At 38.7% G+C, this 21,507-nt stretch overlaps 1 protein-coding gene across 1 annotated transcript; it reads right to left on the bottom strand.

Annotated features, from left to right (window-relative positions):
- Window positions 1-568: 568 nt before the first annotated feature.
- Window positions 569-3,045, bottom strand: LOC147880280 (putative pectinesterase 53). Its single transcript, XM_087370735.1, has 5 exons — window positions 2,519-3,045; window positions 1,934-2,123; window positions 1,641-1,847; window positions 1,273-1,508; window positions 569-1,096 (listed from the first exon to the last, which is right to left on the bottom strand). The coding sequence occupies exons 1-5, from the start codon at window positions 2,857-2,859 to the stop codon at window positions 952-954; spliced, it is 1,119 nt and encodes a 372-aa protein (XP_087226861.1). The 5' UTR covers window positions 2,860-3,045; the 3' UTR covers window positions 569-951.
- Between the last annotated feature and the right edge of the window lie 18,462 nt (window positions 3,046-21,507).

The raw sequence follows: 21,507 nt of genomic DNA, 5'->3' as shown, positions 1-21,507 counted from the left end.
GTTTTGTAGCAACATTGCAAAAGTAACTCCTCATCTTACTCAAGCAATCTCCTATGGTACAAGCAATAAGTGGCTTGCCATGGATTTGTTGCTAGTTAGTTCTTTATTGAGACGGTTGAATATTATATCCAAATAGGATCCAACGTGATTGATTCTTTCACGCAAGGATGTGACATTGGGGTGTATCATCCTTAACTAGAGAGAGATGAAATACACCTCTTAATTAGCACACATGCAAGGTCTTGTGAGCTGCATAGTTATACATTTTCTATCATCGTCTTAGTTTAAGTTATGCTAGCCATGGTGAATACTTTGTATGGTTTTAAAAACTATAATGATTGAGATTATTGTTTGTAAGGTGCGTGAAAATTCCCATATGATGGCCAATTTTCGCATTGATAGTCGAGTTGTTCTAGTATTAAAGCTACCTCTCATCATGAATCTCTCAAACAGTACATGAAAGCAACAATGCACTGCCATTCTACACCTTTTTTTTGGCAAAGTGATCTTGTATTGTCCAATATGGTACTTGATAGTGTCTCCTTGGAGATTCTTTTGAAGGATTTTTACATGAACATGGCCTTTAGACAAGCACCAATCATATCTCTCCATGAAACTGGTGTGAATCTGAGGTTCGGGTGGACGACGGGACGTTGTTACGTTGAACACATGATGGGAGATAGAGGATTGCACAGGGTTCCGGGATTCGGAACATGAACGCTTGTGAATTACTTGGGTTGGATACATGTTCTTACAGGCTCAGATTGAACGGTTATAACGACGTCCCGGCACTAACAGTGTGCCTATTCAAATCTATACTACTTGATCGACATTTGCTAGCAATGCGACGATTAGCTTATAAACATAACTTTTATACGAAACTTCTTCCTTGAAAACAAAAGACATTGTCATTCTCTGGGACTAGAAATCCTTAAACTGAACGAAACTAGTTCATCCTAGCCATTCTTGACCATCGATAAAAGTAAGATCGAGGAAGGGCTGCGCCTCCTTTTCTGTGAGTTCTTTGGACCACAGTACCCGCCCAACAGAGTTTGCTCCCGGACCATAGCATTTGTACTGCCCATAATACACCGTCCTGCAAAGACACAGTCGTTACGGCCATCATGCAAATGGTCAAATCAAATGAGGGAGCTGTAAATTGAAAGATTCTGATAGAATGCGCTCTGGAAAGAGTGAAACTCTGAGAGCAAAATGAGGGAGCTGCAAGTAGAACAGATTGAGAGAGAGTTCGATGATATCTTGACTCTTTACCCTTCGCGTTTTGGATCACCCCAGTTGTACCAGCCCTTTGGCAGCACAACACTGTCCATATACGTGTATGCGTATACGACTCGCGAGAAACTGCCCCATGCCCTGCCAAGATAGAGCGACCCGGACCCTGTCACCTTGCAATTCACGAACGAGAAGCCACTATCGTCCAGGGGACTCGCTCTATTTTGTGCTGTCACCGCTTCGTAGGAGGCACCTATCGCATGGACGTGGCATTTCTGACTCAAAACAAAGTTCCAATCGAGTCAATGGGCACGCCCTCTGAGCCCCTCTCTCTTTCTCTTTCTCTCTCTCTGATCACTCTCTCACACAAAATCCAGGTCCGCTTTGTTTCAGGGGCAAGGCATTACCTTGTACATAGAGAGACCATCCCCAAATATGAAATCTACCGAGCCTTCAATGTAACACTCCTCGAAGTAGTGTCGACCTCGATGATCATACAAGGTGTCCTGTGCTCCCAAGAACTCACAGCCCAGAAAGGCAGCCGCATCGCCAGACACTCTAATTGCAGCTGCTTGCTTATTTTCAGAGCCTGAAGCGGGGTGTGTAGCCGCGTTCTGCAGAGAAAAACCGCAGACGTTCGTTAACGCTAACTACCTTGGAACATTGAATTCAAACAACTGTTATCTATATGACTACTCACCTTGAATGTGATGTTTCGACCAATAAAGTATGGCGCATCTATTGCCACCGTGGCACTGTTGAAAGTCCCGAGTGGTTTGCCATCAGCACCAATAGCATCTGCTGTGTCGTTCCATTGAATGATGGTTGTGCTGCTACCGGCACCTTTAAAAGTTATGAAAGGTTTGGTATAGGGAACCGATACTTTCTCCCTGCAATACCCAGCAGAATCCAGATTGCGCTCAGTCCAGAATGCAAGCTACGACCTGGACCATCAACGCCAGGTGCTTCGCAGCCCTGAAATTTGAAGGCCTGCCCTAACCTTCATATTGAAGAGTAAGGAAATAAGGGTAAATACATATATTTGTATGCAAAATTTTGAAACCTTGTTCAATTGTTGGCTTTCATTTGCAACATGAATTATTTCATTGTCCTTCACTAGAATGTCTAAAGCCCAGAATATCTAAAGGGCTTTGAAGCCCGTTGAAGGCTTCAAATTGCAGCAGTGCTTCCCATGTAAAACCGTCTAGCCTTTAATGCTCTAGGAGTTGAGACGGAGCTTTAATATCGACTTAGCAGTCAGCATTCTTGTATGCAGAATACTTACAAGTAAATCCCTTCGTGAATCTCGATCACCACCCTGAACAGATTAAATTGATGCACCGAGTCGACTGCTTCTTGTATGGACATGAAGTCTCCCTTTCCAGGCTTCTTGTCCACAATTATGGTGGAATGGCAGCTGAATTGATTCTTTGCGGGTTTGTAAACGCTGTGCTTCAACGAGCGCACGAACGCTACCCATTTCATGAATTTTTCCTCGATAAGCTGAACGGCATTGGGATTGCTATTGGTTGCAAGAGCTGGAGCTGCCGCCTGAGCGTAGCAGATCGAAACACAGAAATAAAAGACGGCCAGAATACAAAAAGTCTGCCTCGAGTGGTCAGACATCTCTCTTAGACAATCTCCTCTAGGATCTATGCCTCTCGCTTCTCAACTTTCCATCTATACTCGTTAATATTATCTGCCTCACTAAACGCTTGCAAGATCATGCACTCGGAGAGTTGGAAGCTGCTGCATTACACGTCCAGACGTAGAGGCTCAACCTTTATTGGTCTACCGTTGGCAAGAGATGTAGGTCCCGAGGACAATGCATTTACAGGTTATGTTCCTGGAGCAGGATGGTGGTTCTGGTTCCTTTTGTTGCAGTTACCAAGAGGTGGTTTTGTGCTAATGTAGTACTTATTAGGACGAGATTCTGGAAAGCTGCTGGACTGTGCACCTACGTGAGGTGAAATACTGGACAATGGCGTGACTCGTCTGCTTCTCCGGACAACGTCACGGGTTGGTCTGCTTTTGGTCACGACTCACGAGCTTCCTCCGAGAGAGAGACGGTGAGACCTCACGAGTCACCAGCGACCTTAAATCCAAGATAAACTTACAAAAACAGTGCAAAAGCAATACGCAGCTGTGTATCAAAGATTGAACTCAGATAATCGCAGGGACATGAAATCGTGACACTCGTGAAGAAACTACCAGCGCGCTAAGGTGATACTTAAATCATTATTAACTCAGGCAGCCCGTCCGTCCTCATCTAGCACGTAAATACTTCCAACTCGAAATTGAACTTAAATCCTAACATTTTATCAAAATTTTAGCTGTGTATCAAAGATTGAACTCAGATAATCGCAGAGACATGAAATCGTGAAACTCGTGAAGAAACTACCAGCGCGCTAAGGTGATACTTAAATCATTATTAACTCAGGCAGCCAGTCCGTACTCATCTAGCACGTAAATACTTCCAACTCGAAATTGAACTTAAATCCTAACATTTTATCAAAATTTTAAAGAAAAAAACCTAATGAGTAGAAGAGACTCTTAAAGAAAAAAAACCTAATGAGTAAAACAGATTGGACACATGGTCTGTTAGGACTTGATCATCCTTGTTTGCAAATGTCAGGGAAAGTGATTTATTACTCACTTGGTGATGTCCATATTTTGGAAGTTGAAGCTCGGCAAATACATGAATAAGGCGATACAATAATAGATACTCATTGGAGTGTATACAATATTGTCATATGGAGTACAACCATATGAATAAAAGTATCATCTTTCGATGTTGCATCCATCTTGGATTTCTTTGCTCCCTCGCATCAAGAACATGCATTAACAGAGAGGAATGTTGTAAGAATCCAAATTGAAACAACAATTTTAAAAGAACGAGCAATTAAATATACTTATATGATAATATATAACGTAATTATTATAACCACACATAGTGTGGACGAGGGGACGATGTGCTTCCTTCTCCAAAGAGTTATAATCCGAGGGAACGGATCTTTCCTCGGGCATTGAGATAACGTCGAGAATATTAACGCTGAGAATATTAGTATCGACAATAAGTCTCGTGAATGGATGAGATACTGGCATATTACTTAAATGTCAATAGTCATAATCATAGTCGAACGTCAGTATAATCGCTACAAGCAGCGCGCTAGGCAAGATTCAAATTCTTGTCATCTTTTAGCAATTTCTTTGATCTTAGAGGCAATATCTTGAAAACTTGTCGATGTGAGCCCGAGAGGATCTACGTGTGTCCTTGAGCGGGAGAATTTTAAAATTCTCAGATCGTTCAGTAGACTATGGACAGTACAAAAAGACAACTATTATTAGAGGAAGTTCGAAGTAGAGCTACCAAAAAGCACAAAAAATATTAAAGCATTATGACTTTAGGTCTTGCATGCTAGATGGTGTGAACCACGGACATGTCCTAATTCTTTTCACACTGCCTTGGTCGAGCGGGTGGTGTGAACCGAGCCAAAGAGAGTGCGCAAAGCACGCACTTGAAAAGATCCTACCCTTCAAAGGGATAGCACTACTTGGAAAAGAAAACCACAAGTAATGGTCAATCCCATGCGGCTAGTTCGGACGACAGTAGCGAGATCTATCTTGAGATCCTTAGCGAGTTCTTTGGCATAAGCTAGGGTGGCAATGATTCTCTTGCCTCCATTAGAAGCAAGGTGGCGATGATTCTCTTGCCTCCATTAGCTACTACTTTGGATCATGCTTTATGCAACTCCTCCTCATTATCAGCGAGAATTCTAATGGCATCCCCAACAGGAGCCACCTCGCCCTTCCCGAGCTGTAGAAAGTCTCCACATCCATGTCTGCCTTGTCCAACTCCCCCACCACCAAACTGTCTTCCTTATTCAAATGGTCACCTTCATATTTCAAAGGATAGCTTCACACACAAAGGATTTGGAGTTTGAACTGAATGCTTGAAGGAACCAGATGATTGACTGCTCCCACAAAGGATTAGCAGCTCCCACAAATGGCAACTTCCCATGAAACTTGGCGATTCAACCAAATAATAACCATCCACTTTTAGCGTCATTCTAAGAGTCCAACACATGGTGTTCCTAGCATTTAGGCGGCCGGACCTGTGCCACTAACTGACACTTGGGAGATGCTCTTATCTGAGTCCCCTTAAGGACTCTACTCCCGCAAGCACTACTACACACGGATCCTATTGCAATGTTTACGTACCGACGTTTAGCGCCCGCTTAGCATTGATCGTCGGTATGAAAAGCGGGTTCCGTAAAGCGTCACTATATAGCGACACTTGCCAAAAGTTGCTATGCGAGACTGATATACTATTTTATAGTGACATTTTCCACAGAGGTTTTTTTTTTCATATAGGCCTTAAAAGTTAGTCTTTTCCTTAAAAATTTGCTTACTTCGTGGTGCAACTTGGATCACGTACCACCATCTTGGATCAGAACGATCCGGATGAAAAACCACCTATATTAAAGATGGGTGCCAAATGTCGTCAATTATATATATGGAATTATGCTCAAGTACATGTATCAATGGATCTTTAAAAATGAAAGCTTCGATTAATTAAATCATTAGTATGCACCTGCTCACAGTGCTCGGGAAGAACAAAAGTATCACTTTCATTAGTCCAATGTTTGGTGGAGTCTATTGCAAAGAGACTGCTACTATCTTTTCTCACTGTCACATGGGGACTATTGTAAATAGTTCTAAACCATTTTACATCAAGAATGAAAATACTAAATTGTCTGAAATCAACTTCATAGATGTCGCGAGGAGAGAAGATTGGTATCCGAAGCACTTGCTCGGCTATCTTATGTGAAGTTAGCCATGACTCCACAATCATACGTGACTCTCTTTGAATCGATGCATTCCACGTGAAAATATCATCCATATGACCATAATGCACTGTACTTTTTGTACTGTAAAAGAGCATCATTAAAACAATGAAGATGCATCTATTTTATAGCATATATTGCCATAAATAATTACTTAATTACGTCAAGAGGTAAGAAACTTACATGCATCATATATCCAGATGATAACTCTTGCTCGTGCTCGTTTATTGTCTCTCCATCACGTTCGGCTTTACGTAGAGCCAGTTGTAGCCAATTAAGTGACATGTGAGTAGGGAGAAGAGCCAAATCCCGTGGATATGGTTGTGATCGCCTGTACATTACTCTGAATCTCGTCCTTGTATTTATTCTTTCTGCTTTGGCCACTTCATATCTCTCAATCAACTTCTGCAGCATCTCAAGGCTATTGAGGATACAAAACTTATTGAATTTCTCCATTTGCTTTTCGCTCATCTTTCTTTCAATCCCTTTTCCTTGGGGAACCTCGCCAAAGATGTGATCATCATCCTTGTTATGCCAAGCTTGCGGCATATCGGGATCCGTGGATGCAAGAAACTCTGTGATATATACTAATGACTCTTGCACAAGCCATCCCTCTACCATGCTTGCTTCTGGTCTTGCTCTTTGTCTTAATAGGTTGTTTGTTTGTTAGCTTTAGTTTTGTGAGTGCTTCTCCTTGTATTGCTAAGCCTGTAAACTAGTTTTCATGCTTGTTTTCAAAGGATTGAAACAAAAAACAAGATTTCAAGAAAGAAAGAAGACTCACCTCTTTTTTCAGTATTTCTCTTCCTTCTCTTTCTCCTTGTCTCCTCAATCTCCTCCTTTCCTTGTCTCCTCAATCTCCTCCTCTCAAGAAGTTACTTTTGTAATCTCCTCTTTCCTCTAACATCTTATTTGAAAAATGGATTGTTTCCTCTCTTTTGTAGGGCCAGTCCACAACACCGAGCGGGACGTACTATTTTAGGTAAGTGCTTCCTCTTTTTTCCATTTATTATTTTTGTTATTTGCATTGGCTTGCAGCTAGCGCCTTAAGCACTAGCTGCAGTGATGGGCGTAGGAACCCTCTCTTCCCCTCAATCTCTTCCCTTCTTCCCTCCTTCAATCTATTTCCTCCTCTTTTCCCCTCTTTCCTTTTCCTCTTCTTCTCTCTTTCTTTCCCTCTTTTTCCCTCTTTCCTTTCCCTCTTCTTCTCTCTTTCCCCCTTCTCTTAAGCATAAACATAAGCATGAGCATATGTCTCTTTTTTCCTCTTTTCTCTTTCCCTCTTCTTCTCTCTTTCCTTTCCCTCTTTCCTCTCTTTCCCCCTTCTCTTATGCTCATGCATAAGCATGAGCATAAGAAAATGAGACATATGCTCATGCTTATGCTTATGCATAAGCATAAGAGAAGTAAGCATGAGCATATGTCTCTTTTTTCCCCCTTCTCTTATTCTCTCTTTCCCCCTTCTCTCTTTCCTTTCCCTCTTTCTTTTCCTTCTTATTCTCTCTTTCCCCCTTCTCTTATGCTCATGCATAAGCATAAGCATGAGCATAAGAAAATGAGACATATGCTCATGCTTATGCTTATGCATGAGCATAAGAGAAGTAGACATATGCTCATGCATGAGCATGAGCATATGTCTCTTTTTTCCCCCTTCTCTTATTCTCTCTTTCCCCCTTCTCTCTTTCCTTTCCCTCTTATTCTCTATTTCCCCCTTCTCTTATGCTCATGCATAAGCATAAGCATGAGCATAAGACAATGAGACATATGCTCATGCTTATGCTTCCATATAAGCTTAGTCAATGGAGGAACTTGAGGTCAAGAGACAATTAAATAAATACCTTATGAAGGGCCAAATTCAACCAAGTAGCTCACCTTGTTCTACACTAGTTTTACTAGTAAAGAAAAAACATAGTGCTATGCATTTATGCATAGATTATCGAGCATTAAATAAAATGACCATAAAAAACATGTATCCTATGCCTCACATTAATGAGCTCTTTCATCAATTGCAAGGGGCAAAATATTTCACAAAAATTTATTTAAGGTCAAGATTTCACCAAGTACAAATTAGAGAAGAGGATGTCCCTAAGACATCATTTCATACTAGGTATGGGCATTATCAGTTTAAAGTAATGCCATTTGGGTTAAAAATGCTCTAGAAACTTTCATGACACTTATGAATAGTATCTTAAGGCCATATTTAAGAAAATTTGCTATAGTATTTTTAGATGATATCCTTATTTATAATAAAACTAGGATAAATCATTTGGAATATTTGTGAAAATTATTACAGCTGCTTAGAGACAACTCACTTTTTGCTAAAGAATCCAACTGTGAACTCTTTGCAAAAGAAGTAAAGTACTTGGGACATATAATATCCCAAGAAGGGATTCGTATGAATCTTGAAAAAGTAAGGGCTAAATTGAAATGGCCACATCCTAAAATCTAAAAGAATTACAAATATTCTTGCGTTTTGTCTGGATTGTAGAGGAGATTCATCTAATATTATGCTCAGATTGCTATTCGGATGACAAACCAGCTTAAGTGGAAGGGAAGCACCTTCATATGGCATGAACCTCAAAAGAGGAGTTTTGAAAAATTAAAAGTAGCTAGAATAGAAGCTCCTGTCTTAAAGGTGGTGGATCCCATTGAACCATTCGTGGTTCAGATGCCATTGATTTTGCTTTTTGGGTGGTACTATTACAAAAGGGTCATCTAGTGGCTTTTGAAAGCAAGAAGTTAGACCATGCCCAATAGAATTACTCAACATATGAGAAGTAATTGTATGCTATATTCTATGCTTTGAAGAAGTGGAGGGACTATTTGTATGGTGCCAAATTCGAGATCATCTTTGATCAAGAAAGTATTAAGTGGATTTGCAATCAACCAGAGCTTAAAGATAGAAAAGCTAGATGGTCTAAATTAATGCAAGATCAGTTTGATATACAACTAGCATATCGAAAGGGGAAGTTGAATGTGGTAGATGACTTCCTTAGCGGAATGCCAATTGTTAATGAATTTAGTTTTACAAAATTTCAAAATGATTTCCTAGAGTCCTTAAAAGGAAAATGTGAGTTTGATCCTCACTTTTCTAAAATATGGAAAGCAATTGTGAAGAGGGATCCAACTAATCGAGGGGCTTTCACTAAGGAGTCTGATGGAAATGGTGACACATCACAGGGAGGTGATAAAGGACTCAAGCAAAAAAAATATACTATTGAGGATGGCTACTTGCTCTACAAGGGTAGAGTATGTGTCCCAGATGAGAATGGCACTAGGCACCAAATTACTTTTGTGTGTCACATGATAGTCTAAGTGTTGGACACCCATGAATTAAGATGTATGCGCTTTTGAAAAGGAAATTATTTTGGCCTGGAATAGGTAAGGATGTCCAAGGCTATGTATTGAAGTGCCAAAAATGCCAGGTAAATAAGGCTAAATGCCTTAACGTAGGAGGTCTCCTACACCCATTGGAGATTCCATCTTGCAAATGGGAAAGCATCTCCATGGGTTTTATTGTGGGATTATCTAGGACACAAAGGGGACACAATTCTGTGTGGGTAATTGTGGATTGGCTGACCAAGATGGCTCACTTTATTCCAACCAATGAAGATGTTAAATCTCCCAAATTAGCAAAGCTATTTGTGGAGCATATCTATAGGTTGTATGGGATACCAACTGTTGGTATTGTTAGTGACAAGGATAGCAAATTTAATAGCCATTTTTGGAGGGTTGTGTTTATGAGGTTGAAAATTTCTTTGAACATGAGCACTATGGACCATCCACAGAGTGATGGTCAAACTGAAAGGGTCAATTAGGTCATTTGCTTCAAGCATATGTAAGTAAACGACAAACTAATTGGGAACCGTATTTGCCCATATTAGAATTTCTATAGGTTTTGTCTATTCATGATGAGGTATGGATTTCAACCTAGAGCCCCAGTTGTGGACTAAAAAAAGAGAAGGTTCAAGTGGCCAAAGACTTTCTTGAAGATATGAATCAAATGCTTAAATATAGCATAAGAAGGGCTCCGGATAGAGCATGAAGTTACACAAACCCCCACCGTAGTTTGAAGCAAATGAGAAAGTCTACCCCAGGGTACTTGAATCTTTGGAATCTCCGAAGATAGGTAAATGTCCGAAGTTGTCTCCTAGGTATTGTAGGTATTGTGGACCATTCACAATACTTAAGAGAATTGGAGAACTTGCCTACAAATTATTCTTACACGAGGGATGTAGAGTACATCCAGTTTTTCATGTTAGTAGGCTAAAAAGGAAGTTAGGAGATGATGATAATCTCATTGAACCTACACGTCTTCCTTGGGGGGTTCACCTCACAAAATTTAATCCATCCAAATTTTAGTGTACCACGTGCATGTTCTAATCCATCCAACATGAGAAAATTTTCTCCTTGAACATTTTTACCTTTGACATTTCTCTTTTTCCTCTTCTTTTATATAATATTGAGAATATATTACACTTATGTATCTAGTAGAAATGTACATTCTATGGTGAATACTCCACATTAAATTTCTATTATGATGATTAGTCAAACTATTTTAAGTAGCCATAAAGAATTATGGCCTTTCCATTTTAAATGCATTATTTAAAAAGAGAGATGCATATGCTCTACATATACAATAAAAGAACACAATTTTTTACAATAATTTGAAAAATATGGTGACAAGGAAAGAATGATGTTATCATAATTATTTATAGTAAGTCTTGCAATTAAAAAATGTCACATCATCCATTTTCATGAATTACCAATGCACTTGAGAGAGTTTTCATCATGGTTTTCATTTAATGTAAAAATTAATCCACACAAATTTAAATTTCTTACACTTTGAATCTCGAAATGGAGCTAAGCATTTAGAGATTTTAAGATATGTTAATCGTAAAACCTTATTGAAAATGGCATCCATAGAATTTAGAGGTCCCTCATTCAACTAAATAATGTTTTTCTCACATTTGTCTATATGGGTATAGGATGACACTTACCCACTTTACAAACCTATCATGTCAGGTTTGTGTAATGTATCCTATTGGGCACCAAGGCCTCTTTCAATTATGAGAAAGCTAAAACATTAGGACAAAGCCATCTTTTCTAGTTGGGGTCTTTATCACCAATGCAGAAGCTCTATAATGCCAGAGGATTTTTTCATGTGCTTATACATGTGTGTGTGTATGTGTATGTGTATGTGTATGTGTATGTGTATGTGTATGAGTCTAGTATATGTAAAGATTTATTTGAAAAAATGCTCCTATCTGCTCACCCCGCCAGTCTCATCATGAGGCACCTTGCCCAAGACCTATATTATATGTAGCTGGGGCCAAACATTGGGTAGCTAACACTGGTAAGCAAGTGCTTTACCAGCTTTGCCCGCTTCTCTGCCATTTAATGGAAGTTTACTAGGCTACTTGCCATTAAATGGGCCACCACTTAGTATTGCCAAAATTTAATATCGCATTTGAAATCTCCTTAGAAGGGAATTATCCTACTTCCCTCTCCTCTCCAACTCACCTCAACCTCCCTCTTCTTTTCCATCACTTTCTCCCCTAGCCTCCACCATACCCTCTTCCTAAATCTCGGGGGGGTCACTCATCATATGTAACCCTATCATGTGAGTTCAACAGAAGGATATTTTTTATTTCTAAAATTTACAGAAATATATATACATAAGGGACTATTTAAAATAGTTTTGGAAAAAATTTACATATTTGTATAGAAAAGGGGTACATTTTATTGATGAAAAATTTACAAATAAGGGATTTTAAAAATAGGCCCTGAACGCACGTGATATAGAGGGTTTATACATAGTGACCCCCCCGAGTCCTAAATCAACTTACCCCTTTCCCTCTTCCTCCTCCAGTGACCTCCTACTCTTTGAACATAAGCTCCTATCTAGAATCTAGCTACATCAAAGTCCTTGTAGGCCTTATGCATAGCTTTGAAAAGCCAAGAGCTCGTAGTCCTCTTTTAGTATCGTCAAGATCATCTTATCTATGGCTTTGTATCTAATTATTTTTCCCTAATGAACTTTGTATTGAATGATTTTTCTACAAACCAACGTATCTATGACTTGGTTTCTCCACAACAAGACTGCTATGTCAAGGGATTTGATCTACATAAGCTTCTTCAAATGCTGGCTCCTTTTCCCAACATGTAAATTCCATGCTTCAAAGTACTGGCTCAGAAAAGCTTTCACGAAGTGGCAAAATCATTTTATTTTCACTTCTAATGAGCTTGCAGAACTCATATAAAAAAATTCTCACTTTTGTTAAGTGTAAGCTAAGTGAATCATTGCGTTCTGTAAGCCAAAGCAATGCAAGGGAGAGAAACTTGTAGCAATGTTCTGCTTGTCAAATAGAAAGGCCTCTCTCTCCTTCATAGTTTCAACACTTGCTTTGGAGGTAGAGGCAATAAAGGTTGTGTTAAGCATAATCCTTGTACGTGCTTGCATCTGTTTGCAGAGGGATTATAATGCTATGAACAAGAAGAGGCACAAAACTTAAAAGGTTTGAGCACCCACTAGGCTGCATCTACATCCCGAGGGATTCACAAGGGGAAACTTATGATATCACGTGAGTGTACAATAGGGTTTTTTTTTTTAATGAGGCATAAGCTTATACATTAGGGGTGGGGGCCCTTTTTATTTTTTGCCTATATTGAATTTAAGTTAGGGGGGCCATGCCATATTTAAGAGGGGGGACATAGTATAGGCTACCTTGGGTAACTAGTCCAAACAAGTTTGGTTTTGTGTATGGTTTTAAATAGTCAGAGGGAAAGTAATCTAAATTTTCTTATTGTGTAATCCAAATTCTTGAGAAAGAACATAGATTTAAGAAAAGGGGGGAACATAATAGAATTTTGTGGTATCTTATAAGCTTAAATAGGGGTGTTTTATCATCCTACAGGGATCTTAAATAGGGGGTTTTCTTGAAGTTCATACACATAGGTGACGTCCCCCTTTAATGAAGAGTGAGTCCCCCGAGATCTACATCTTCATGATTACTATCTCTTCATTACTATTGCTATGATCAAAACATGGAATGGGGCATACTCTTTAGGCTCCAAGGTGCACAATACTATGATTTGAGTCATGAAGAGTCCTCGCAGAGGGCTCTTCCACACAAGCAGCACATACTGGTATTTGAAGAAAGGTAGAATCTACAATTGCATAGAAATGTAATCATGTAGACATACTTGCATTTCTTTCCTCATAACTTATGTATGAATGGTGACAAGGTGAAAGATGATAGATAAGAAGGATGACTTCGGAAAAACTCATAACCCATAATTAGTAAATAGACAATGTACATGTGATGTATTTTGTAGATACTTAACATACATACAATTGGATTAAATGGTTCAAGCAAAATTGATGTACATGTAATGTAGACCTAGATGTATTTGCACCACCTCACCCCCCCTTTGGCCCAACAAACACCTTAAGAGAAGATAGTGATTGAGTTACTAGTGTGATTAGCTAGCTATAAATCTTCAAAGATGCAATGATCTCTATGCAAAGGATTTAAAAATGGAAATACTCCTAGCTATTAAATGAGAAGAGATCTTAGTTATTCATTTAGGATCAATACTTTGGCCTAGGGTCCCTTGTAAATCAATATGATGCCATTATTAGCCTTGAAATCCTCTTGAACACACCATAAGAGCCTTTACACATAGGGCAAGGCTTGGACTTTGTACATGAGTGTACAAATTGTTAGGCACATTCTTATATACTTATTTTATGTAGCAACAAAATAAGCTCCCCTACAACACAACCTAGCAAGATTTGGCTGATGAGGACGTTCCAACCTATAGTTTATTGCAACATATTGTTTTTTAGTTTCTCATAATAGCCACCAATGGCAATCATAAGCTTTTAGTTACAAGGTAAGAGCTCTGTGCTTATTCTTGGCTACTTTGCAATTTTATTCCAAAAGGAAAGATATATATCATGCCTCTCTCTACATTCGGGCTACTTTGCAATGGCAACTACAAGCAGATCCCCAAGCATCATATCTAGTCATATGTGGGTGGGCAGGAGGGCCAATTAGCACATCCTATCAAATTTCCGAGCTCATATAAGATATGTCTATGTGTCATTTCTACGGGGAAGATTAAATCTTGAGAATGAAGATAATGATTTTCTTGATACCATTTGTCTTAATGACAATTCCTATGCCTTGAGGTAGATTTGTCACAAAAATTGCTACAAAATCCATGTTCTCATCTGTTAGCCATTTGAACTTCCTAGAAAATCACCTTTGAGCCATTTCAACTTCCTAGAAAATAGCTTTTCTACCATGTATTGTCCAAAACATTCATGAGGCTTTGTGGATGATATATTGTTTGGGTGGAAGTATTTTTCATGCATCATGAGTTCATCAAAATTGACTTTTTCTTGCAAAGATAATCCTTTTGTGGATCTCAAACTAGCCCAATCTTCACTGAATGCATGAAGATGAGAGACAATTTAGACAAACTTCTATCAAAGATATAGCTTAATTCATTGTAGATTGTGATAGAAGAGCTTCCATGGACATAGAGACTTTGTAGAGATAACCAATATAGCAATGAGACTAAAAAATAGCTCTCTAGGCATTGAAAGAACAAAGCCATAGGCTATTTCAATTTTATGAGGAGGAGAGAATGACCTAGGCTAAGTAGTCAAAGAGGGGTGGCAAAGGAAAACATAGATAAAGAAGTAAAAGTCTATAGTGATTGTTTAGGGTCTATCCTAAGTTATCAAACAAGGTAGAGAGCATCTTGAGAAGATAACAATTAATCAAGAAGAGAATATGAGGCAAAAAGGGGGTCTTGTGAGGTTTCAAATCTTTTAGAAGATGAGTGTAGATGCCTACAGTTGTGGGAATGTTTTTGGTTTATTCTCCAGCTTGGGAAGGGGGAAGAATCTTGGGAAAAGTTCTCCCTTGTATTTTCAAACAAGTGAGAAGATTTGAAGTATCATGAAAGGGATTTCCTGTTGTATTAGGATGTTTTCTCAGTGACTAGGAGAGCTCGATCCCCCGATTTGACAGTTTTGTTGGCTTTCAAGGATGGACACTGATGTTTGATTTTCAAGGAAAGAGGGTGACACTAAGGGTATCTTAAATCCCTTAGCAACTCCATCTCCCATAAGAAAATCCAAAATTCAAATAAAGCAACACAATGCTTGGCAATTGGTCCCAAAAAAACTCTTTATCATCTATAGGGAGGACAATTTACCCTATGACATAGCTTTCGTACTGAAAGAGAATTTGCTTTCTATTAATAAGCTTTCTCTTGATTGAGGAGAATTTGCTTTCTATTAATAAGCTTTCTCTTGATATTCCTTGTATTCGTGCAAGCCATTGAGGAGAATTTTTGTCAGCTTTTCGATTGGAAGGTGGTATGTTAGTAGCCTAAATTCAAAAGAATAATTGAAGTGAGCATATGATATATGTGCTTTCTTTTCTCAGCCTCCCACAATTTTGCTTTTAAAGATGTTGTTATTAATCAATTCATAATGTTTCCTTTTTGTTTTTTACCTTTGGTTACACTTGATAGTGTCATGTTTTGACATAATATGTCAATGTTATAACTTTTTTTCTTGATATTATATGACTCTTGGCTATCAACATAGTGTCGTATTTGACCTTTAGGCATTATACATCGATGGCTTGGTTTGTCATACAATATTGAATCATGTTTTAGTCCATGCACTTGTATGGTGCTTATCTCTCCACATTGGATTGTATTATTCGATTATAGATGCAGTTAGATAAGTAAGTCTACATTTCAACATTCGGTCATAATACTTGACCTTCCATGTCATTATAGGGACTCCTTCCCCTTGTTTTCAAATCAGTTGGACACTTGGTCATATCATTCAACTATATGTGTCCTTTGTCAACCTTATAACGGAAACATGATTCAACACTTTGTTGTTTATTTGACTTTTGATGTTGTTTTGTAGGTACACAATTTTTAAAATAAGTATGCTTCAACACGTTGTCATTTATTTGGCTTTTAGTGTTGTCATAGCTTAATTCATGAAAGAATTATTTAGACTTCAACACATTGTCATTTATTTGGCTTTTGGTGTCATTGTAGGTTGTCATAAAATATGGTAGTCTAGGCTTCTATAAGTGAAATTAGGCATGTAGTTGATTCTTTCCTAGATGATCAAGGAGTTGCTACTATTGTTGTTTTCCCCTAAGTTGATTACTTTAATTAGATCGCGTTTTTGTGCATACTGTGTTTTGTATTATTTTAGTAGTGCAAAAAGGGGGCTCACTATACTGTTGTTCCATTTAAAACGGGGCTCACTGTACTATTGTTCCCACATGTTGGGTTAGTAGACGGAGTTGTATCTCAAGTTTATGGATCAAAATCTTGACATTTCAATTAGGCAGAGGAGGTTTGCGCATTGTAAGCCCTAGTACATCAGAAAACTCAAACACATGAATGTTTGTTGTTGCAAAATACACATAGACTTTGACCTAGACACAAGCTATGAATGACTTGAGATCTCGTCATTTTGGAGCATTGCTGCATGGGGATCGATGCACATGTCTCCCCAATGAATGTGTAGTCTATAGGCGACCTGGATCCTCATCATGTGTTGCAAAAGGGAGAGTAGGTTTTATAGCCTAAGGTCTCTGTCGAAGCCAGTGGTTTTTCCACAGGGAGACCGTGAGTGGCACCGCATTGAATGCATTTGTGGCACATGCAAGTATTGCAGTTTGGAGGTGTGAAGAAGAAGACATTTCATGTCTATCCAAATGAAATGAGGGAAGACAACCATGTTGCTCTAAAATGGAGGAGATTTGAAAATGTCAATGTTGAATGATCTGATAAAAAGAGATGGCTACTATCATATAAGAGCACTCAGTCGATGGAGCTTATAGGCCACGTGGTACAATCCATCCCAAAATATGTGCTTCATAACTTCATGGCCAGCTCCTGTGGCAGGATAAGTAGTTCAGCACGTGGCTTGGAAATTTTCCCCATGACACTATTGTCTCTGTCATAGATTTTGCTAAAAATTATTCATTTCGAGAACAAGATGAGATACAAAGTGCTCACTAGTGCAACAAGCAGATAACAATTCTTGTGCATATCACGTACAATCATTTTCTTGATTCTTCTACAATTGATGCCAATCTGCTTGTTGACTCATAGGAGTACGAGTCAGTGCAATGCACATACCATTTCTACATTTCAGATGATAGGGAACATGAAATCTTATTTGTGCAGCATGCTTTTCTACTACATTGGGAATGGTTGAAAAAATAAAACCCCCATGCAAAAAATATAAAACAACATTGGGTGTGGTCAGATGGTGTTGCCTCTCAATTTAAATCATCCCATTGATTCTACTTCAAATGTCTCAAGGTTCAAATACCTAACCAGTCTAGACATGATGTGGAGTTTCTTTGGGTCTATCCATGGCAATGGTGAACATGATGAATGTGGTGTTGTTATTAAGCAAGCTCTATTTAAACACCAATTAACATGCCCTCTAGAAAAGCTCAATGATTCCCATGATGCTATAACATGGCTTACATCCAACTTCTCCGCAGGCATACATTACCATACAGTAAACAAAGCCTTAAGAATAGTGTAGTACCTAGACTGTTCCATGAAGTGAAAGTGGATGAAGTGCAAAGGGAAAGCTATCACAATTGTGAGAAAATTAAAGGAGTTCATGGTTTGCACATCATATAGGCCTTTTCAAACAACCACTTGATTAAAACAAGAAAAATTCCTTGTTTCTACAGCACTTGCGTGCATCATAGGGAATCATGGCAATTGTGAGAACATTGCAACTGTGAAGACATGCAGGGAGTGAGTTCAAGTTTTTCCTCTACGTTTAGATGGAGTGACAAATAGTGGAGAGACAAAAAATGACTCACCACAATTTGGGGAGAGTTTCAATGACCTCACTGGCTGTCTGGAAGAGGGGGATAACTTTGCAATTGTCACTGCCTCTAGGGAGAATGAGAAAGATGATCCATACTTTGTGTTGCAGTGCACAAAACCTAAGCACAATGTTGAGGAAGCATTTAAGGATGATTAGGGAACAACCTATGAGAAGTGGGATGTAGTAGTTTGAGCTTTTTGGTACAAAAAAGCATCCAAGAGAGGCCACAGGTATGAGCTGTTACATAAGAGTCCTCAAACTATTGTGTACTCTTCTCTAGTAAGAGCTATTAAGTTCCAGGTGCAACATGTGCAACAACGAAGAAGGGCAAGAGTATCGTCAAATTGGATTTAGACATGCATGAACACATCTTGGGGTGTTTTGGAGTAGTGGACAAGGACAACTAAGACAATACTAAGAAAATGTAGTCTCATTGCAAGGAAACAATATTCCACTTGTCTTGGAAAATGGAAAATGTATTTGAGACTACACTTCTTTTAATAAATCCCAAACTAACCATTGCACTTGTTTTTGTAACTATTTTTTTAAATCCCATGCTTATTTTTAGTATATCCCAAACAACCACTGCATTGGTTTTATTAAATCCCATAACTAATCTACAAATCCTAAACAAATGAATTGTATGCCATTCATCTTTTAATAATAGAAGCAAATCACCACACTTGTGGTAGTTAATATCCTAGTGTGCAGCGTTGGCAACCACTTATCCTACACTATCGCCGTGCTATCCTAAAATTTATTGCAAAGTGCTATACTAAAACAATCCCCTTCAGGCTGGTTAGCTTTAACTGTCAAATTTCAGCCATCGGGCTACTTAAGACATTCTAGTAGTCCTATTTCCTCGCTTCATCCACCTCGTGTATTAAGCGGTCCTATATAAAATTGAGATCCATTCGAGTTTACTTTGGTCGAATTACATAAGATCGGTTAACTGTTTACTCAGAAAGACCTAAGATAATTCGTATATGCTCAAAAAATATTATGCTAACATATTATAGATACTAAGAAGAAACCAACTGCCTTTCAAGAGACCTCTAAGTATCAACATGGAAGGAGGTCAACACAAAATCAGGTATTATGAGCACCTTAGATGATGAATGATGGCAATCCAAGAAAGTTCACAAGTCCAAGAAATTTGTGCTACAAGATTTTTACTAAAACAAAAATACAATGACATTTTGCAGCTTAGGGAAATTCCAAATTCCCAACTATCTTATCAATCTCTATGTAGCAAGCATCTCCCAACTCTTTAGGCTAGTTTGATGCACTCTCACAGACCTCATTACACACTCAAACCACCAACTGTTTGCTTGCCTCTTCCGACTTGTATGCCCATAGTAGCTTCTCCTTTCACTCAAGGTCCTCTTCATCCTGGTATTGGCGCTCTATACAACTTCATGCCGCCATCGTGTCCTACCAAAAGAAACCTACATCATGAGCTTGACAAGTACCTTATGGAGGCAAGAAAAACAATAGCTAGGAAATTAATAGTCATTGTCTTTGCCGAGACCCCAAGTCATACAGCCAATTATCCTCCCTCTTCTCTGGGTCTGGTTCTACGAGGAGGTCATCCATGATACAACACTATTCTCAGATAGAACATGAGCATTCCAAAGTCTTTTGGGTATGCTATAGATTTGTAGTAGGTGGATGGATCTATATAGTTTCAAGGATAGATTTTAGAATTGGCTCTTGATTGTGTTTGCACTGCACTTAAATAGGGAGAGAGTTCATTGAGCTCGGCCTTCTCATTCTTCTTTCATACAACTTGATATGTCCACCTCTCATCATTCAGCTGAGGTGGGTTACAATCTTTTCTATCAATGTGTTGGAACTCTAGCAAAGATATGCAAAGATAATGTGCAAGAAATGACTTCCATACATGGAAGTTACAGAAATAATCACAAATACAAGGGGTGATGTCACAAGATTCTATGTGAACTCCAAAACAAATGAATTATAAACAAATCCTAAATCTTAAATAAATGAATTGTATGACATTCATATTCATATTGTAATAATAGAAGCAAACCACCGCACTGGTGGCAGTTAATATCCTAGTGTGTAAGAGAGTTCATTCAGCGGGGCCTTCTCATTCTTCTTTAATACAACTTGACATGTCCACCTCTATTCATTCGACACTTTAATAGAGAGAGAGTTCATTGAGCCCAGCCTTCTCATTCTTCTTTCATATGACCTGACATGTCCACCTCTCATCATTCGACTGAGGTAGTTAGTTTCCTCTATCATCGTGTTGGAACTCTAGTAAAGATATGCAAAGATAATGTGCTAGCAACTCAATTTAATCAAAATATTTCATCTCACTTTATGGTCCTTAGTCTATCAAAGGACACTATCTAGTCACATAGTTGAGAAAACATCAGTTCAATCACTTTGAAAATATTTTAATATTGCATATACATACATACATACATACATACATACATACATACATACATACATATATATATATATATATATATATATATTACAATTGCACTTACATTGAGAAATATGAAATCCCATAACTAGTCCACAAATCCACAATTCCTAAATGAATGAATTGTATGCCATTCATCTTGTAATAATAATAATATCTAAGCAAACCACCACACTAGTGGAAGTTACTATCCTAGTGTGCAACCAGCCTGTGCAACCAGCCACTGCGCTAGCGACCAACTACCTCACTAGTGGCAGCTAAGTTAATATCCTAGTAATAATAGAAGCAAACCACTGTGTTGGTGGCAATTAATATCCTAGTGTGCAACCAACCCCCAAGATATAACCAACCAGTGCTATACTAGAATGAATCCATTGCTACAAAGTGTTATCCTAAAATAGATACATTGCCCAAGTAAACCTTGGAGAACATTAATAATTCAATATTTACATACATATTACACAAATTACATCTCAAAGACTCCTTTTCTTCAGGGGGTTGGTTCCACATTTCTTTGATCAATTCACCCTTTATAGCTCCCTGATTGTAGGCTCAACCCTCCTTGATCCTTTCTTGAAGGGGGCTGGTTCCTCCCTTCAAGGGCTGGTTTCACATTGCTTTGAGCAGGTCGCCTTTTTGAGCTACCTAATTGCATTCTCGACCCTCCTTGCTTGAGTTGGTTCCCTTTTAGGGGCCTGGCCCCTCCCTTCATGTCAATTGCTCTTTCCTTACTTTGAGCTCCTTGGCCCTTCTTGCTCCTTTCCTGAAGGGGCTGGTTCCTCCCTTCAGACGACTTGCTGTCAGCAAGCTCGGCCTCGGGCTTCTTCAATTCAAACTCCTTGTCTTTTGCAAAATTTTCCAAATGGAAAATTAAGCAGCAACATCTACTTCCTCATCATAGATAGCTATAGTAGGCAGGCACATTTGATATGTCCATGACCTGCGCAATGGTAAATGACATACTCTACATACCGAGTTTGCATGCACAAACACCCCAAAGAAAAAAACATGCACAGGGACATCATCAGATCATGCAATCATCTATGATGGGG

Source organism: Dipteris shenzhenensis, chromosome 32 (genome assembly GCF_047967505.1).
Source record: "Dipteris shenzhenensis isolate YYH24624 ecotype China chromosome 32, Dip_SZ_1.0, whole genome shotgun sequence".
Lineage (NCBI taxonomy): Eukaryota > Viridiplantae > Streptophyta > Polypodiopsida > Gleicheniales > Dipteridaceae > Dipteris > Dipteris shenzhenensis.
Note: the sequence above shows the minus strand (reverse complement) of the source record. Positions and strands in the feature narration are given on the sequence as shown.

Coding starts and splice junctions, on each gene's coding strand:
- LOC147880280 (XM_087370735.1), bottom strand. CDS start 2,859: ATGTCTGACCACTCGAGGCAGACTTTTTGTATTCTGGCCGTCTTTTAT. Junction 1,848..1,933: donor GTCGAAACATCACATTCAAG/GTGAGTAGTCAT, acceptor TTTTCTCTGCAG/AACGCGGCTACACACCCCGC. Junction 1,509..1,640: donor ATGGTCTCTCTATGTACAAG/GTAATGCCTTGC, acceptor GTTTTGAGTCAG/AAATGCCACGTCCATGCGAT.